The sequence below is a fragment of the Vigna umbellata genome, chromosome 3 (genome assembly GCF_029865625.1).
Source record: "Vigna umbellata cultivar VRB3 chromosome 3, Vumbellata_1.0, whole genome shotgun sequence".
NCBI lineage: Eukaryota > Viridiplantae > Streptophyta > Magnoliopsida > Fabales > Fabaceae > Vigna > Vigna umbellata.
The window spans coordinates 47,491,689-47,512,558 of record NC_142167.1 but is presented as its reverse complement, the minus strand read 5'-3'; the positions used below and the strand labels follow the sequence as shown (position 1 = coordinate 47,512,558).

The 20,870-nt window shown below is 31.8% G+C and overlaps 3 protein-coding genes across 5 annotated transcripts; all 3 read right to left on the bottom strand.

The window, feature by feature from the left end:
• Nucleotides 1-203: 203 nt before the first annotated feature.
• LOC148202765 (protein S-acyltransferase 11-like) lies at nt 204-5,874 on the bottom strand. 2 transcript variants are annotated; one of them, XM_088108232.1, is made up of 5 exons: nt 5,724-5,874; nt 3,610-3,832; nt 1,761-2,059; nt 656-808; nt 204-526 (listed from the first exon to the last, which is right to left on the bottom strand). In XM_088108232.1, exons 1-5 carry the CDS (start codon nt 5,745-5,747, stop codon nt 326-328), a joined length of 900 nt encoding a protein of 299 aa, XP_087964358.1. In that variant the 5' UTR covers nt 5,748-5,874; the 3' UTR covers nt 204-325. The 2 variants fall into 2 exon arrangements, with proteins under 2 accessions (XP_087964358.1, XP_087964357.1); XM_088108231.1 differs by having other exon boundaries at nt 204-808.
• A 2,015-nt stretch (nt 5,875-7,889) lies between these two features.
• Nucleotides 7,890-11,023, bottom strand: LOC148202764 (putative metal-nicotianamine transporter YSL7). Its single transcript, XM_088109950.1, has 6 exons — nt 10,630-11,023; nt 10,160-10,323; nt 9,959-10,056; nt 9,708-9,842; nt 9,252-9,441; nt 7,890-9,127 (listed from the first exon to the last, which is right to left on the bottom strand). The coding sequence occupies exons 1-6, from the start codon at nt 10,949-10,951 to the stop codon at nt 8,009-8,011; spliced, it is 2,028 nt and encodes a 675-aa protein (XP_087966076.1). The 5' UTR covers nt 10,952-11,023; the 3' UTR covers nt 7,890-8,008.
• Nucleotides 11,024-15,552: 4,529 nt separating this feature from the next.
• On the bottom strand, nt 15,553-20,618 carry LOC148202763 (ammonium transporter 2 member 5-like). Of its 2 annotated transcripts, none has more exons than XM_088110715.1 (5): nt 20,521-20,618; nt 19,708-19,803; nt 17,003-17,902; nt 16,532-16,817; nt 15,553-16,221 (listed from the first exon to the last, which is right to left on the bottom strand). In XM_088110715.1, exons 3-5 carry the CDS (start codon nt 17,597-17,599, stop codon nt 15,662-15,664), a joined length of 1,443 nt encoding a protein of 480 aa, XP_087966841.1. In that variant the 5' UTR covers nt 17,600-17,902; nt 19,708-19,803; nt 20,521-20,618; the 3' UTR covers nt 15,553-15,661. The 2 variants fall into 2 exon arrangements, with proteins under 2 accessions (XP_087966841.1, XP_087966842.1); XM_088110716.1 differs by having other exon boundaries at nt 17,003-17,898.
• Between the last annotated feature and the right edge of the window lie 252 nt (nt 20,619-20,870).

The window sequence follows — 20,870 nt, the reverse complement described above, 5'->3', positions numbered from 1 at the left end:
AAAAACTCTAGATCAAGAGTCATATATCCTCTTCTGTACACAACTAGAAGAACAAACCACCCTCAAAAACTCCAAACACAACCCCAATTGATTTTAGACACAAACACAATGAATATTGTGTCCCTAAAATTTGCCATACAATATTCAGGGCAATACTAAAACACAATTGGAAACTAATTCACCAACACATAAGAGTCAGGCCATCATGAAAAGAATTTATGCTCATCCACGCGTATATATACATGTGATCTTTTTCTGAAAAGAATCCAATTATACTGATACAGATTGTGAAAGTGTGCAATGCCATTGCCTAAAACAGATGTTTTCATTTGACGTGTCTCTTTCGAGTAACACGGAAGTTTGGCAAAAATCTCGTTACAGAATATTGAAAACCAAAAAATCTAACAAGGTTTTGACAATCTTTCTTCTCTTCTTCATTATCTGCTTGTGGACTCAAGTGACTCAAATAAGTTTTCCCCTCGTATATATAGGAGAGCTGCTGCCACAAAAGAACGGTCAATCCTATCTGCAACGAAACACTTGCAATGAACAGATAAGCAAGAATGAGTCCTCTAGAGGAAAGAAGCAGGGCAGATCTCAGGAATGCAACAACAATTTCATTCAAAATTCTCCATGCCAGATAGGTTCCACTAACCCCGTCTATGTGCCTAAGGGAGTATTTCAACGGTGGCCACAGATGCAAGCCTGCATATACAGACATGATAGAGACATAGATTGTACTCAACACTGCAGAAATCAGAAAGCCAATGAAGCTCCGGTGATTAGCTGCACCAACACAGTTCCCAATCTGCCAAAGAATTATGACCAAACCAGCATTAAGACAAAGCAAGTTTATAATGCTATTGTATCACTCTAACCACCAAAAAATCCTCCATTCTAGAACAGTTGGTAGGTAAAGATTACAGGAGAGCCAAAAAAATCAGTCATCTTCATGCCTGAAGGGAGAATTCTCTCTTGGATGCTTACGGACATCATTCTGTGTTACAAGAATAATTATACAGTTTTTTCCTTTGTGAGATTGAGTGTTGTCCGTGTTCAGTGTGCTAACCTGAGTGTGTCCCGGGTTTCTTGCTATCAAGAAACCTATCAGGTTTCTATATTATTATACTTTGAATTATATATAAGAAAAGGATTTACATGAGTAATTAAACAAACAATTCACAACAACAAAGAAACTCTTTAGCAACAGCCAAACTAAGATCCATACAAAAGTATACAGCTAAAACTTGGAATGTATACAATATATGTTAGGTTTCTTGGTGACAAAAAACCTAGATTCTATCTCAAAATAAACAATCACAAACAGAGAACTGAATCCTCACTTTGAGGCAGCAGTTTATTGAATGGAAAATACTGAAAACAATCAACAACCTCCAAAGGAAAACATTCCCTTCTACACAGAACAGTCCCTCTTCAGAAATGAAACACTCAACAACCAGAACTAGTACGCCTCCCTCCTTAAAAGACAGAAACCGCCTAACTACCAGTAAAAACTTTCCCTAACTGCTATTTAAACTCTTTCTAACTACCCCTAACCACTTCTTACTAACTTCTATGTTTTATTTTTCCTAATGTAAACCTTCAAAGACCTATCAATATACCTAAAAACCCATGGTTAAAAGTTGTACAATTAAAGAAGGTGTGCATTAATTACTATATAAATCAAAACTTGAAGTGCTGATTGCAACAATGAAATTGATATTTCCATAACTAGAAGATGATGGAAAGTGAAAACTTACAAATGGGCAGTGATGATCCATGTCCAGGATGCATTTTCTACAAGAACGACAATGATGAGCTCTAGGTGACTTTGGTTTCGAGCAGTAGTGACAAAAAGTATAATTTTCAAGGTCACCTTTCCCTACAGCAGGGTAGCTTCCCCATAACACATTTGCTGGTGCGCCAGCACACCTAAATGCTGAAAAGCTGAAAAAGGAAACGGTGGCAATGGACAGTGCTGCTGTAACGATTGAGTGAAAAACTCCACAAAGAATACTGATAGAAAAGACAACAGGATAAACTGCCCAAACCCCACCAACTGCACAAAGAAACATGTACAAGAAAATAACAAAATAATTCAGTCCATTTTTAGAAGAACAAGGATTAACTGACAATAAAACATTTAAAGAAGTACTGCTGATAGGATGATCTGTTATAGTTTGACATTCCTAGGGAGAAAAATAAATAATAAACCAAAGAACAATTTCCTCGGCACTACAAGATCCTTAAAAGCACCAACTACAACTAAAACTATAACATCAAATCCATGCACTCTTTACATACCCAATCCAAACTCAATAAAACAATGTAATAAAATCATCTTTTTATGTCATCGGGCATATAAAATCTTAATCTAGTCACAATGCAAATTAGTGAGTAGATTGCAGATCAAAACTTAAAATTGCAGGATATGGTCTCTACACGCCAAAGCAGACCAGATCTATACCAAAGGTATTCACAGTTTATTGATTTAGCAATAAATTACAAACAAGATATCTCTCTAAATTCTCAGAGTGTCAAACTAGCTTATTTTTTGAGATTTCCAACATATTATTCTTGCCTATTATAAAAGCTGAATATATAAGCACAAAGATTGGTTTTTATATCGGGAAAAATATATAGATGCCCGAATTCCATCAGATAAATAATAAATTAGTAAAGAAAAGGCTTCCTTGACTAACCAGAAAACCTAGGTATTCAAAAACACTGCTGGGAAATGGAGAGGGCATTTTCTAATACAGTGGAATTTTTTTCCTTTGCTCAAACAAAAAGTAGAAAAGGAAAGAATAAGAAAACAAGATGGAATCTTGAAAGAGCCAAGAAATATGAATCTGAAATTAAATTATATTTCAGAAACAATGTTAAAAATAAAAACGAAAGAGGAGTTCTTGTTAAGAAATTACATATTCTGGTTTACGAACAATTAGCACAAGGAGTGCTTAATGAGTAACTATTTAGTGACTAATTTTTCTAAATAAAAAATTGTAAAAACAATTCATTACTAGTGATTTTCCCATTTTTAAAGGGAAGGCAATATTTTATTGGAAAGATAAAGAAAGAGGAAAACATAATATTATGGCAGAAGAATGCCAGGCCTTTTACAAAATATTTCATAATTTCATTTTTGTATGGGATAAAGCGATTTTTCTGGGCTTCTGCCTAATTTTATTCAAGAGGGTTTTCACTTGTAGAGATGTAAAAAGATTGCTTAAATTTGTTTGTCTGATGTGCCTTTCTTGTACGCTGTAGATTTTCTGAATTATTTTGGTTGAATTTTCTTTTCATTTAGCTTATCTCATACTCTAAACCTTCGGATCACGTATATTTATAAGTCACCCAAAGTACTACGACCAAAGCACTAGACTGTAGTAACAGAAGACTTGTACACCATCTCTCAATTTGAATCTATCAAACAATCTTCTGACACTAGGCAGATATTTGATAAAAATATGTTGGCAGGAAGAGAAAAACAAAGAAAAGGAGGAAATTTTTTAAAATAACACCTACCCTGACAAAAATAAAAACAAGTCTGCTCATTATTGTGACAATAGATAAAAGTAGAAAACAACAGGAACAACAGAGACTTACATATTACAAAAAATATAAATACGAGGACAACAGAAACAAAGCATCGATCACGCACTACTCTCCACCTGATGCACCTCTGGTCACGTTTCTTTTTGTTCTGATCTGTAATAGCCCCACACCAGCCACATTTGAAAGCAGATGCACATGATGGAAGCAAAACACGCAGTCCACAACCCCAGCATATTGTCTCATAATTCTCAGTAACCTCAGTTACATATTGCTCCTATATGTGACTTACATGAGCAACCAAGGAAGCTACAAAATTTTCAAACTGTAGAGAGAAAAAAAAGGCAAGCAATAACAGCCATGAACTCATCTATTTACTAAATGACTGAGACCGTGAAATCGTAAGGGCTAACAATAATGATGTCCAAAATCATATGATTTCCAGAGATGTTACAAACTTCAATTACTACTACAAGAAACAAAAACAAAATATAATTATACATTATTCTTTTTCCCAATGTTAAAGATTCACAATTTTTTGTCTGATAAATAATAATAAGAATGATAATACATTAAGGAGCTTGTAATTTGACTAAAAGTGGAATTTGAAGGGGAAGTAGAATTCTCTGTATTTGTTGTATAATTCAGCAATGATGGATTTCATGCACTACCTTGGTAGCAGAGGATTACAAAGAAGAAACAGAATAAGAGGGTCAGAGGTCAGAAATTCACTCATACCCCCACTCTCTCTCCCTAATTGAAATATATTCTATTTTCTGGCTCACACAAAATCCCTCATACATGTGTTGGTTAGCCTAGTCACACCCTTTTCCTCTCTTGCTCATTTCATGAATCAGCTGCCACATTTTGTGTTATCTCCGAAAGAGCATTTCCATGACCCACTCCACTACTATTTGTTACAGAGCTCCAACCTACGGCTAAAGGAATTGATTACCCACACATAAGCAAACTCAAATACCCAGTTTCAGATATTTTGTTCACATCGAATTAATGTGTGCTTTCCATTTGGGGGCAAAGGATTTGATTATAAGCACGACATAATATTTGAAATTAAAGGGTTAAGTCTCATATGCCAACTTGCATCCATCCTGATGTAGGGAATTTCTAAGAATGAATGATACAGTTGTGCTAGGCTGTGCACAGTTGCCATAACTCCCTTGTCTTAACAATATGTTTTTGTTTCAACATTTTCTAGGGAAAGAATGGCATTTTCTTAAAACCTATCTCACACAGCTTCCACCAAAAAGAATTGTTTTTCCTTTCCCCAAAATAAGCTAATTGAAACGCACAAGGTGTGATAGATTGATATCTCTTTCAGTTTAACATTTTGTCATTTCACAGATAAGGATCCATTAAATGTCCTGCAAAGTTGAGCATGTTGTGTACTAGAAAACTTGGAATAGAAAAAGAACACTTTCCACTGGTTTTATACAACAAAAACATGTTTTGGTATGAAGTCAATATGAACTCATTCTGGAATGAAACCAAACCTTTCCATACAATCCCACTCTGATCTAAGTTCCCTACTTTTTACCTTCTCAAACAACCACATCCACAACAATTTACATCATAACAAGGGCAAAACTAACATTTTACTCCCTGCTCCAGAGGGGCAATTTCCTATTGACCCCGTGCCATTCCTTTTCTTGGTATTCTAAAAACTTCCTCACTCAAAATTAAAAAGGGTATTCGAGAACAAAAATCCAGAGTGTTTCCTAACAACCTGATTTTGTGACAAAGCAATTTAACATCTGATTTTCCGTTCAATTCAACAACTACACTTGCAAGAGTACCACATCAAATAACAAAACTTCGACTAAAGTAATTAAAACAATAATAACAAAAAAAAAACGTGATAAACATGATTTCTTCTTTCCTCCCTTTCATAATATTAGTCAATGAAACACATTTCAAGAGATTAAACGCAGGCCACTATCTATTTAACCAAAAAAATACATCTTCGGTTCGGGGTTAAAGTTTGAATACACGGTCAGACTCAGATATAACAGAAATAATGATTTGATTTAACAACTGATAAAAGAAACGATGATAATCGACAAACAAATAAAAGACAAAGAATAGAATCCAAATAAACAAATAAAGAGAAAACGATCGAAAGATGAAAACGGGTATGATGTGGAACCAACCTGGGTCGAAGAAGAAGAATCCATAACAGTAAGAATTGGAAGCTAAGTTAGAACCCGAACAAACTTGACGAAGGGGTTTTCAATTTTGTTTTTCATCTCAATAAATCGCACGTGACGATGACGCAATTCAAACAAATGCTGTTCGGTTCACCATTTCCCACACTAGCCAAAACCGGTTCGGTTCAAAACCATTCCTGGCATATGAACCGAGGACATTTCTTTTTGCACTCCATGGTTTCCATGTACAGCCCCATAAATTTAAAATTCCAAGTTTATTTTTATGCTATTAAATGTCTGACATTGTGAAATTTAAGATAATTGAAGATGAATTAGTTAAAAAGGATTATGTTACAACTTTCACATTAGATGATGTAAGTAAAATTTGTTATTATTTGTGTAAAAATGTGACACATCATATATGATTATGTTATATGATTATGTTGTAATGTATTTATCTAAGTACTTGATATGCAAATTGACTTACTTTATGGCTTATGGGGTAGCATTCAGATTATATTTGTAATTGTGATATTGAAGTTTCTTACAGAGAACATAGAATATATATATATATATATATATATATATATATATATATATATATATATATATATATAGTTAATTGAAAGAAATTATAAATATAAGAGATAAAAAAGAACTTACATTTCAATGTAACTAGAAGACAAAAATGTGATTATCTATTTAAATTATGATAGTAAACTAGTACATGATGGAGAAGAGTGAATTGTGAAGGTAATACGTGAGAGTCATTATCATGAGTTGATTGTTCAATTAGTATATCATTCAAATGTTAACATAATTAAACATAACGAGAATTCAATGTTGTTTGACATAACTAAAAGTTTAGTAAGTCAACAATCACCTTACTTTGAGGGAGAACAAAAGAAAAATGTGACCATTATAAATAAGTGTATAATGTTAGTTGTGCATATAAAAGATCTAAGAAAGGACAAAAAAAAACTTAAATGCAACATTTAATTATGTTGTTAGAATGTGACATGTATATTCACTATAGTAGCTTTGATGAGTCATCACAAGTTGTTACACATGTTAAGAGATAAATAATAGACACAAGATTTTCATCTAAGAAGATAGATGGTGAAGAAACACAAAAACTCTCTTAGTTTTTACACTTATAACCTTTGGTAATCGATTACCTTACTCGAGGATTTTTTTTGAATTACAGCTCAAGTAATCGATTATAAGTGAAGTCGTGTCCCTTACATGACTTTGGCACTATGAGAGCCTAAAAACGTGTGAAGAGTGCATGACTTCACTTTTTCTTGTGTGTCAAAGGTAAAATCATGCACCCCTTGCACGACTTCTTCATATGAAATCGTTTTGAAACAACACAACTTGCCTATTTCTGTAAAATAAAATTGCCCACATACGTAAATATCACACCATTTTTGCATATTTTTGTAAAAAAATCTTGCATGTGAGTTTAACTTTGGACTAACTAAGTTCAAAAATTCTACTCACAATGATGTGATTTTGTTTTTGAAGATTTTGTTCCCTCTTTAACATCTTCACAATTAGATCTTATTGAAAGACCTTCACCTTAAGAAAACTTGTTAATCAACTTTGGAGCATAAGCATATACTTCAACATACATATATTTGTGGAATATTATTGTGAATTTGCTATATCATTTAGGAATCAAATCATTTATAAACATTACATACGATTGAAATAACATACAAACTTAGGGAGATTTAAATAAAGTTTAAAAACTTTTTGCAATTAGTAGTAGATGTTATTTGTAGGAGTTACGCAAACATTATATTGCAATGTTTAATATAGTCTGTTTTCTTTATCTTTTAGAACAGTAAAGAACATTTAGGATATTGTTTAGACATATATTACATTTAGCATTTTAGCTTAGACGATTTATTTGATAAAAACTATTTTGTTAGACGGTTTTGTTAAACTTTAAAATAAAAGATTTTTAGACGATCTTGTCTTAAGAAGAATAAAATTGGGTACCCTTCCTCTATTCTATGTAACTCTCTTGTTATGTTCTACGTTGAGACGTGCTGTTCAGGAAATATAACCAGAAATGCTAAATAATGGTTTCATACTTCTGTAGAGATATAAAAGAAAGAAATCTTATTACAAAGATAAAAAAAAGCAGTGCAACATGTACAATTACATAAACAAGCCTCCATATTTATTCAGAAAAGCGAAGTTGTATAACAAGAAATCCAAATACAATGTTTGATCATTCCTTAACTTCATATGAACATCATCATCCAACCAAAGAAGCATCAAGGACCACCATTCAAGAAGGTGTCAACCTTCTTATTGACAGCACTAGACAAGAACTTCATGCAAATTGGTGGACTGGCTCCAGCAAGACTCAGTATAGCAGCAGGAACACTCCACAAAGAATCACCACATATAAGTCCAGATGCCAAAGCAGGACCAAAATCATTTGCTTTTGATTTGCTCTTTTTCTCCCACAAAAACAGAATCAAGCTCCCAATGCACATGTCAATAGCAAAGTACCCACCAAGATAGAATGGGATGGCCAAAGCCATGGCGTTAGGAACAAACCTATATATCCTATACTTGGTCTCATAATGCACCAACAAATCACGCACTATGTTAATAAACACAGCCAAGAAAAAGAATATGATAGCCAGTTGGAGACAATGTTTGGGGAGAGAAGAGAAACCTTTTGCCCCAAGAAGGGCCATTCCACGGTAAACTTCTCCATAGGGTGCAGGGTAAGAGCCTTCAGGGTCACCAAGTTTGTAGGCCTTGTGGAAGAACCAAAACATCAAAGGGGACACAAGACACCCTGTGGCAGTACCTAAAACTTGGCTAACAAACATTGACCTTGGAGATGCAAGAGTGAGGTACCCGGTTTTGAAGTCTTGCATCAAATCAGAAGCTGTTGAAACAATGCTCATCATGACACCACATGATGCAAGGCCTGCAATGATGCCTCCATTCTCAAGGCCAACCCATGAACTGAATATAATTATGGCAACTTTGCCATAGTTTGATGCCAAAGACCAATCAGTGAGGCCACATCCATAGGCATTGCAGAAGGCTAGAATAGGAGCCATGAGGTAAGTGATTAGTACATGATACCATTTCAGCTGAGGAAAGATGTGTGACACTGTTATGATGGAAATAACTGCAAGAACAATGTAGCCACTGAAAGCTGCCCAAGAGGGAATCTGATCTTTCAAGAAATACTCAGTGCGACGTTGAGTATCTAAATCTGCACTTGGGATTTTATCAACATCGTCCGGGTTTGGATGGAGTGACTCTTTTTTCTTAAGGTGTTCCGTGATAAGACTATAGGCAACTCTTATCAGCATGATGACACAATGGTAAAGACCGTCACCAAGCATCATAGCAATTGCAGTGAAGACCTGTTCATGGATTTTTCTTATGATTAGCACTACACAGTTAAATGTTGTAAACAAATTTTAACTTCAAAATGACATGTTACAAACTATGAACTATGAAGCTTGCTAAGTGGATATATATGCTTACCCTATATCCTTGGATGCTACTTAGACTGCTAGGAGATAAATCTGCACTATACCAGATTCCTTTCTTTTGCTCAATCCAAGGCCATAGGATTCCCCATGAGATTATTGCTCCAAGAAGCAGAGATACATTTATCAAGTAAGGGCAAATCATTCCAACTCCAACATAGGTAGATGAGAAATCAAAGTAGAACCTGTAAATTTTGTATTCAGATTATTGATTTTATTACTTAAATACAATACAGTCATAGGGAGAAAAGAGTGTTGGGAAATATGCACAGTATGAATTACTATACTCTCACTATAAGTCTTACCACATGAGGATTATAGTCTAATTAAAGAAATATGTTGCTAGATGGAAAATTCAGTAATCTGATTTGTCTTGATTTCTAGTGATATGCCAATCAATCTTAAATAAAAGAAGACAAGATACATTTGGCTGGAAGACATATATGCATACCTTTTGCTGTAGGCTTGGAGACCAAATGTGGGAAAAGTGCTGAACCCACAACCATCTCCTGCAGTGAAAAACCACTGGAAAAAACCAAAAGCAAAGCTGCCACAAAAACTTTTGAAAAGCAAAGCAACCTGTTTCCTGTTTACACAAGAATGGTAAAGTTAAGTACGCCAAAAAGTTAGAAAAAGATCAGTTTATTGCATATGGTGTACTGTCTGTTTATGTATACATATGAATTGCAAAACCATACTTACTTTGCTAGTTTTGCTCCTTTTGGTGTGTGTAAGCTATTGACAAGAAGAGCTGTGGCAGTTCCACTAGGGTATGTTAGTTTGTACTTCAAAATCATCATCTGTGAAATGTCAATTGAAATTTTAGGTTCAATAAACTGCAATGAAATTTACATGAATGAAGGTGAAACTGTAAAACTTTGCTATAGTTTTGTTTCAACCTACCTTTCTCAGGGGAACTATAGAGAAGAGACCAACAAAACTAACAACAAAGAGGAAACCAAACATCCAACCAAGGGAGAGACTTTTTGTATTGATTGGTGTGTTCCCCCCATCAACTTGAGCAGCAATGTATGGACTCATCCCGAGTAGATAACTTCCCATGCCACCTTTTCACACCAATATTAAATATAAGTAAAACATATTATGCAGTAATCAAAGCCAACAACTCAGTATTAGTCAAAAATTGGGGAAAACAAAAGATTCAAGGCGAATTCATTAAGAAAACAAAGATTTTATATACAGAAGTCCTATTATTTAATGTGTTACCCTGAACCTAATATACTGGTTTTCATGGTTTTTTTTTTAACTAACAACATGCATTCATTGCTGTGTTATATATACCAGCTTTGAAAAGTAATTACAAAATACAGGAGCAAAAGGGTGGTCAATGAAAGAGATAATTAAAAACTCACTGCTGAATGCAATTCCAGAAGATGCAACAACGAAGGTTTGAATGACAGTGTTCTCCTGGCGAGTGAAAGGTTCTCTGAGAAGGCCACATTTGTTGAGAAGGGTAGTGTAGGACTTGATCACTGCAAACCCCAACAATCCAGCAGCTACATTGAGGGATGGAATGATCCCTGTGGTGAAGTTGAGTTTGCAGACAATGAAGTTGAAAAGAAGACTGAGAACAAAGCTTGTGACCACTGATCTCACTGTGATTTGCTTTGTCCATGGTGGCACCCTTGTGTTCCTGAATGCCTCTTCACCCTTCCCGTTACCCTCTTCTTCCATGTCTAGAGATCGTCACCAAAACACAATGCAATCAATGCTTTGTTAACTTTCTTTCACCCCTTCAAATGAATGGTGAATCAGGACAAAGTGTATATGAGGTAAGCACATTCAGCAAATTGTGGTGCAGTTTATTTATCAATGGAAAGTCTACAGAATCAATTATTTTCTATTTACTACAATTTTTGATAAGGGAATCAAGGGGTTACCATATGGGAAGGATTGATGGGGATTGATTAACCTCTTGTTTTGAAAAGTTTTCATTACAGAGATTACTTTAGTCATGGACCAAGTATTCCTTGTACACTTGAATATCCAACCGTAACCTTTTACTCTTTTAAGGAATATAATTGTTTCATACTAAATTTATGATCAGGTTTTAATTGATATCTTTATTTTAGAATGTAATAACTACGCATTACCAATATAGAAAACAGTGCACAGTTATTCAGTCAGAAATCACTGCCAGTTTACTTGTAAAATCCAAAAAAAAAAATGTATGATGGTTGTGATTAGATGATAATATAATTTTCTTACGTTTCATAACCTATCTTCTATGTATTTTATCGAATGTGATCTTACCTGGATCTCTCCTGGACTTGGGAGAGATGAAATCCTAAGAGCAGTTTGATTCTTCCTTTTGTTTACAAGAGAGACTCTTCTTTTTGTTGAAAGAAAAAGATTTTCTACAAGAAGACTCGCTGAAGTCAGTAAAAAAATTAAGATATTTGTATAACGAAGAGTATCAATATTTATAATAGATTGTGAGAATGAGTATTTTTTGACGAAGAACAGTAGTTATATTAATAAGATTAATATCGACCATAAGAATCTGTTTCTATCAAAATAATATTTATCTATAGTATAATATAATAATATAATAAATATATCAGAATGATAAATAATAACTAACCTACCAAATTATATTTAATTATAATATATAAATATGATATTGTTTATGCATATAAGATATTCTATTTATAATAGAAAAAAATATAAGTTAAATTTAAAATACAAATAAAAATAATAATAAATTAATTAAAAATAAATGATAAAGATAAAATATTTAATAATATAATCTATTTTTGATAAAATAAAAAATTGGATGGTACACTCTTTAATATACCTATTTGATTGAATAGAAAAACAATGAAATATACAAATTAAAAAAAAATAGACAATGTAGTTTTTTTTAAATGATGAATAATTTGAAATAAAATGAAACACTCAAAGTAATAGCATACTTTTGTATGATGAAATAGAGTCTTCGTGAGAACATGTTTTATCCTATTTTTCTTTATAACATAAAACTTCACTATTGTTGTGTTTTTGTTTTAAAAACCAAATTACCATTATGTTCGCATTTTCTATTCTACCTAAGATTCTAGATTAATTAAGGACATTTTTATTATAAGGATCGTATTAAAAATTTTAAATTTTTCTTAAAATATGTTGATAGAAAAAATTTAAGACCTAATTAAATTATAGAATATAAAAAAATATTTTATTTTATTTTTCTCTTAGTTAAATATATTTAATTATTAGATATTTTAACTTTATCTTTTATCTTGACATTATTTTTTTATTTATATTTATATTTTTTATTATTATAAATAGAATCATTTTGTATATATTCAACTCAGGTAAATTATTTTACTATATTGAACATTAACCTTAATTCTTTTATACAACAAATTCAAATATAAGTATTAAAAAATAAAAGAAATCTTATTAAACCTTTGTACTTAAATATAAATTATAGATCTTAAATATAATAGAATACAATTCATAAAAAAGAAAACTAAGATTTTATGATTTATTAAATGAAAATAAATTAAAGATAAGCTGATGTTGGACCATTCTAATTTAATACACAGATTCGCATTAAAACTTAAATAATTAATTGTATTAACTATTTGAAATTAAATACTTATCTGTTACAATTCTTTCCCATTCAATAAAGATTACGTTTCATTAAAAGAAACCGTATTGCTCTCCCAATAATTTAGTGGCAAAGTTACGTTTTAATTTTTCTTAATATTTCGTAATGAAAAAAATATTTATCATTTTAACATTAAATATTTAATAATATTATATTTGATTTGTTATGATTTTTATTGTTATTGAAAAGACATTTAATTAATATTTGAGTTTTTAGATGAACGATATCAATTCTCTTACTATTCTCAATTGTCATAGCTGTTAAGCAACAATAATTACTTAAGAAAATAGGTGAAATAAGCAACAAATTAATATTCCAGTTAAGATTCTTCAAAATATTCTAAGATAAACATGATATAATACAAAAATCTCAACAAAATGTAGTTAATTGTGATAATATTACTCTAGAATCTATATGGCTTATTATATTAAAGGGAACAAATAAAATCCCAAACTATAAATAAGAAGACGAAACTTAACCAATCAACCCTGTTCTTCAAATAAAGTAAGGAAAATTGATTAATATCATTAAGAGATACTAACTTATATATGCTATCTATTTTAAGAATGTATAATACGTGGACATCACATTAAATTTCATATTGCAACGTTAGATTGATGTATTATTTGCCTTAAATGCATGATGATACTAGTTAAGTATAATATACGATCTCAACTAGTGTAACATGACTAATATGACATAATCTCAGCTAGTACAATATGATCTTAGCTGTAATATAGATAAAAAATGTTTGCAAATCTTGAATGTTAAAATTTTATATTGAAAGTGATAACCTGAACCGCTCGGTTGTGTTGATTCATTACATCGATTTCACTGACCTGCACTGCTTGGTTTACAGTTAGGATTGTAGTTTCTGTTATTCTGTTTTAGTTTCTGTCATTCTGTTTCAATTTCCTTTCCTATATATTTCTTTTCCTGTATCTCTTCCCACATAATGAAAACTTGATATCTTTCTCAGCCTACTTTTCTCTGGCTTCTCTTTTCTCTCCTTTATTAGCTTTCTTTTTCACTATTGCATAGTTATTCAATGAGGAAGTGATGTCAAATTTCTTCTATAACACAACTCATACTTCATAAGTAGTAAATCTATTGAGTCTATTTCCTAAGGATCTTAATAGCACCTAATATAACTCATACACGAGAAAGTTGTATATCACTAATTTCCAAGAAGAAAGTTAAGTGAATAACAATTCTTGTTTTTCTGAAAACATATATCCTCAAAGAAATAAAAAGAGAAAAAATATATTATAAGATAAATACATACTCACATAAATAAGACAACATAAAAAAATAGTTTTAATAAACTTAAAAAAGCACAATTGAAAGACAGAAAGAAGAAATATATAATAAGTTCAAAAAGAATATTAGAGAAGGGTGACAATGGTACGAACGAGTAACACATAATATAGAAGGAAAATGGCTACAAATTAGGAGGTCTAAACAAATTTTTAATAACAAGGTTTAAATATAACTCGTTCAGATTCAAATATAATTTTAGATTATGTAGAATTAATGAGTTAAGTTTGAATATGTTCACACCAAAAACGTTTCAAAACCCTACTTTCAGTTTCTAATATTTATCGAGTAAATAATATTTTTTAAATTTAATATACATATTAATATTGTTTGACAATATTATTATGTACCAATTAAAATCAGTCACTTGACTTTTCTTCAACATATAAGTCGTTATATGATATCATACATACTAGGATTGAAAATTACTATTTTTCAACGTCATAGAAATTAAAATTAAAATTAAAATTAAAATTAACTCGTTTTACTAAAACTAAAATAATATTTAACATGACAGTAATATAATTAATTTTCAGGAATAGCAGACACACGTAAGAAATTGGGATGGTGGTGCAGTTGGCTAGTGCGTAGGTCTCATAGCGTTTGAGTTATCCTGAGATCGTTTTAAATATCTAGATCAATAAAATAATGACACCTAATTTATTTTTAAAAAGTGATTAACATGGTTCTTTCTTATAGAGAAAAATCTTTTCACATGTTTGAAACAAAGACGATGTTACCTTCACATGTTTGAAACAAAGACGATATTACCTTAATAACTTTTTTTACCAATTTTTTTATAATAGACTATGTATATTTAAAACGGATCAATCATGAACTGTCACATAATCTAGTGTAAAAAGGTTATAAAAAAATTGTTAAAAAAACATTTTTCTTTCTATTTAAACAATGCTTATATTTCTTTATCTCAATTGAGGGTGTCTGGTTTTCATGTTTTCTTTTTCTAAAACTAACAAGATGCATTTAATACATTGTATGTGCCAACTTTGAAAAAAAAGGATAAAATATACGACCAAAAGGGTGGTCAATGAAATAGATAATTAAAATCTCACTATTGAATGCAATTTCAGAATATGTAATTGAAAATAGTTCTTGTTTTTTTTCTCAGGATAGAAACGTTGAGAATCTTATCTTTGGTGAAGTAGTCCACCGGCGTAAACACAAACTTGAGCAGGGAAAAAACAGAAAACATGTCATAGAAAGAAGTGTCAACTTAAAGAAACATGACAAGAACACTTCTTTCCATCACCGATCTTGTTCATTTGTTATTATGAAGAATGAACATAGGGAAAGTAAAATAACGTTGTTGTTGAATGACCCAGACTACAATGAAACACAACATTTATTTTACTATATATATATGTGTGTGTGCATGTTTTTGAAAACAAGACTAGACAACGACATCGATCAGACTATAATGTATTTAACTAGTTCTACATCATCTCAACCACGCCACCGTGTTTCTTCTTGTGTGCCCCAGCTTCAACATCATCATACAATGAACTTCCATACTTTGAACTTGAATTTTCAAGTTTATCACCCTGACCCCAGATGGCATAAGCCTCTTCCCCATGAGCAGCTTCATCACCAATCTCCATATCCTCTTCAGACATTCTCAGTGGAACAAAAAGTCTGATGAAGAGGCATATCAAGCTTGTGGACACAACATTGACAAAGACAACAAAGATAATCCCGATGATTTGTACCCCCATTTGCCTGAACCCTGTGTGTATCCTTTTGGAATGGAAACCATAGAAAAAGCCAACGTATTGATTAGCAGCTCCATAGAACAATGTGTTGAGTCTTGGCTCGGCAAACAGTCCAGTGAGTAGTCCTCCCAAGGTTCCTGCAATGGCATGAGTGTGGAATACTGCCATTGTGTCATCAACCTTCTGCAGTAGCTTTGATCTCTTGTGGATCACCATCATGGTGACCCAAGGTATTGACCCAGAGAACACTCCCATTAGAAGTGCTGCCCATCCCTCCACAACTCCTGAATATGATAATAAACACTAGTTAGGATAGAACATGTATGGGATAGCTTATACTAACATAATCTCTCGTACTAAGATATATACAGCTCCATAGTGATGGCACTATAGGTCTAGCAAATCACAAATCTTATTAGGATAACTTTAAACTCATGATTCTAATATGAAGTGAATTTTAAACTTAACTTGAACTTACAAAATCGATCTGTAAAATAAGATTTCCAGCTAACAACCTAACTAGTTTCTACATTGTAGTGCACAAAAAGAAGTATACATGTGTGGGTATATATAATGAAAAGATGAGAAAGAAACCTGCAGCAGGAGTAATGCAGACCAAACCAGTGATCATGCCTTGAACAGCTCCAATGACAGAAGGTTTTCGGAAAAAGATGACATCAAGAAAGACCCAAACGAGCAAGCTGGTGGCAGTGCAAGCGTGGGTGTTGAGGACGGCAAGTGAAGCATCTGCATTTACTGTGTATGGATCTCCTCCATTGAACCCTGTCCACCCCATCCACAACAGCCCTGCACCTGCCAGCATCAGAAGGATGTTGTTTGGAGGAAACCTTTCCCTGTCCTTGTTTAGTCTTGGCCCAACCTGTCAAACCATACACACACTCGTTCATGCACTCAAATCACTTCATATACATGCAGTTTCAAATCACTTCATATACATGAAGTTTCAAATCACTTCATATACATGTAGATTCAAATCACTTCATATATACACGTAGTTTCAGTGATTGGACATGCAAATATAGATAGAAAAAACCTGATGCTTACCCAAAATGCAGCAGTGAAACCAGCAACCCCAGAAGACAAATGGATGACATATCCACCTGAGTAATCTATAATCCCCATTTTGGACAAGAAGCCCTTTGTACTCCATATGCTGAAAGCTGTGAAGGTGTATGAGAACGTGAGCCACAAAGGCACAAACAGCATCCAAGCATAGAAGTTCATGCGCCCCAAAACAGCCCCAGCAATGAGAATCAGAGTAATGGCTGCAAACACACACTGGAAATACACCATTGTGGCATTAGGGAAGGCCCCCAGAAAGGCCTTGTCGAAGAGATATACATGATTAAGTGACATAGCAGGCTTTCCCCAGAAAGGAACAAGTGGGTCACCAAAAGACATTCTGTATCCCCACACAACCCAACAGAAAAACACACATGCAAAAGCATAGAGGCACATGAATGCTGAGTTCACTGCCCATTTCTTCTTCACAGCTCCACCATACAATATTATGAGCCCTGGAACACTCTGCAGACCCACCAGCGTTGCCGCCACAAGCTGCCATGCATTGTCTGCCCTACTCATCCATTCAGGGCTTCCATCTACTGGCAAAAGGTTCGAGGGAAACGGAACCTGAGCCATTTTTTCACACCCTCTTTCTGAGTGAGTGAATGAATGAATGTTCACTATATGGATCACTCACCCATATATGTACATTCACAGAGAGAGAGAGAGAGAATGTTTGATGGATCAAGCGGCTAGTGTTGGCCTTTTGTGTGAATTTGTTTTGATTCTCACGACTAGCTGTAGAGTTGTTACATAATTGATATGTTGTCATAGGTGATGTCGGTCTTGATATGGATGGGTAAACTGTGGCGGGTATTACGAACATTTTTTCTGCTAACGGTATCAACAAAGTTCCTTTCTGTCTTAGGAAGTAACTGTCTACCAATCACAAGAAGGCTCTTTTAGAAAATATGTGTAATAATTGGTCAGAAATATTCTTTAACATATTTAAATAAGTGGTTTATGAATAAAACAATAACGAAGCATTTTCAATAGAAAAACTAATTATTTATTATATTAAATTATTATACCGAGTGCGATATGCTATTTTTATTAGGTAATATAACATTAAATAAAAAGAGTTAGATTCCACCCGCAATTGAATAAACAATAACCTGGAAAACAAAGTTAGAATACATACAACATGCTAATTAAATTATGATGAGAAAAGAGTTATTCTAACATTTAATTTTAAGAAACCTACTTTTATTCTTGAATTCTAATTGTTTTAATATACGATTTACCCACAAAAATAGATAGAAAGATGGTTAGTAATTGTTTTACAAATTTTTTATTTTGATAAATTGGGAGTGCAATTTATACTAATTTTATTCTAACAATGTTGACATTGATAGCAACCATTTGTAACAATCCAAGAAGCAAATAAAAGAAAATAATATTTAACAGTTTATTTTATTCTATTATTTTTGGACATTTTTCAATTCTTTTCACTATTTTCAAAAGTTTTAATAGTAAGGGTTCCATTCATCAAGAGTAAGGGTTCATGAAGAATAATGAACCCTTGAACTTACATTAGAATGTGTTTCTTGAGAGTGCTGGACTGAAATTGGTGACGATTTAATGGCAACGGAAACAATATGGTGGTGCCGAGGTTGAACAAGAGTGAAAATGAGCACTCTCACAAAATTAAAAATATGTACTTTACTATAAGCAACCTCGAGGGTTTGACAATATTTATTATTTCAAAGAAAGTTGAACATAATAAAATATAAGCGTCCACATATTCATGGTTTTCAAAAGGATAACTTACATGATTCTCTATTATCTTATGACTCCAAACTTTGTATTTATTTGTTTATGTACATAGTATAATATGTAAAACTCAATGAAAATTAGATATTTGAAAAAGGTGATAGTTATTAGAATCGTTATTTAAAAAGAAAAAATAATCATTAAAGTAAACTGTAGCATAATTAGTTATAATTTTAGAAATAATGTAATAGGGTTTGTTTTATTTCGTCTTGATTTTATTAATTTCGGTATTATATAAGTTGATTTCCATAATGATATTATGATTTTAAAAATTTTAAATTTTTTCTCGTAATCGAGCATCTAAAAAATTGGAATGTTACAGAAATCTCATGCCAACTATATATATGATCAAGTTATAATGTATAAGTATGTACAAAGCTCACCTTCAGAGCTGCATTAATGAGATATGTGAATGCTTGATATCTTTAACGTGATGTGTGTTAAAAATTTCACATTAGCTAAAGATATTCACAAATTATAATACATAAGTGAATGCAAATCTCACCTTAATAAATTAATTTTATAAGATTAAGTTAGAATTAAGTACCACTACCTTAATACAATTTTAAAGTTGTTAAAAATTTGTCTTAGTGAAATTAGTTAAGTATACCAAACCTACCTCTTTACCATTCCGAATATCCTCAAGATAATGTATTAAAAATTTCACTTAATAAAAATTTATCCAGTTTTATGATATATATATATATATATATATATATATATATATATATATATATATATATATATATATATATATATATATATATATATATATATATATATAATTTAAAAAAAAAAACTGCCTATGTTAAAAATGTTCACTACATATATGATGTATAATTGATAATGGGATGTGAAATAAAGATGATGTTTCTAATTTGGAAGTGGAAAATGATAAAAGATTACTTTACCTCATTTAACTAATACGCAGATAGAGAATGGAGAATTGGTGAGAAAGAAATAAGTATTCATCCATTATTTCAAAGAGACTCTGAAACTTTAAGTTACTGCAAATACAAACATAAGCACAAACACATTATCTACAAAATAAACAGTAACACAGATTAAGGTAGGAATTGATATTGAATACTTGTTACTTATCTTGTTTAAAAAGATATTTGTAAAAAAGCACCATGACTTTTTTTCTTCATACATATCGAATATATTTTTTATTTTATTTTTTAACTTTTAAATAAAATTATTTAACAACAAATTTTTAAAGTATAAATTTAGCTAAAACTATTAATTTTAAAATATAATTCAAATAAAATTATACATTAAATTGTTAATGCAAAAAAAATTTTAAGATAATGAGTTTATAGATTTTTTTTCTTATATGGTGTTTAATTTTATTATTTCCACCTAATTAAAGACTTTAGACTCACATTAAAATTATTTCCAACAATCTCTTCTTCAATGATGAATCCCTTAAATGAGTCTTTTTTATATGATATATTTATAGTGACCTTTGCTTATACTTGCAATTGTTAATTACGGTGTTGGATTGTGTTGTTGTCATAAGCATTTAAGCTACTTATCAAGATGAATCAACGGTTATGATTAAGGGTTTTGGAAATATATAAGAGATATTTTGTAGTAAGGAATTTGTTATTTTATTTTATTCATATACTTTATATACAGAGTAAAATGTAATAAAATATTAAATATTTCTTAAATCTAAATAATAACTAATTTCTAACACTGAAAAATATTACTAATTTCACCTTTTTTATACACCAAGTCAGAACCTTCTTCCAATCTAATCTTAGGCACATCACCTTGTTCAACAGCCTGGGAATCTGGTACCACATCCCCACTACTACACACACCTGTTTTACAAACTTAAATTTCTCACCAAAGAACAAAAAAACTCAAACTGATGCTATCAATCTTGTAATAATTCACCAAATGTATACTCATCTAACAAAATAGTCATACCTCATAGAATTCTCATCTATTTGTCTCTTAGCAATGTCCTCTTCCAGCTTAGGATCCCTCGCCACAACACGTTGACGCATTTCCTCTACCCATGAACTCTCAAATCCAACTTCAATAGCTTCTTCACATAGTTTAT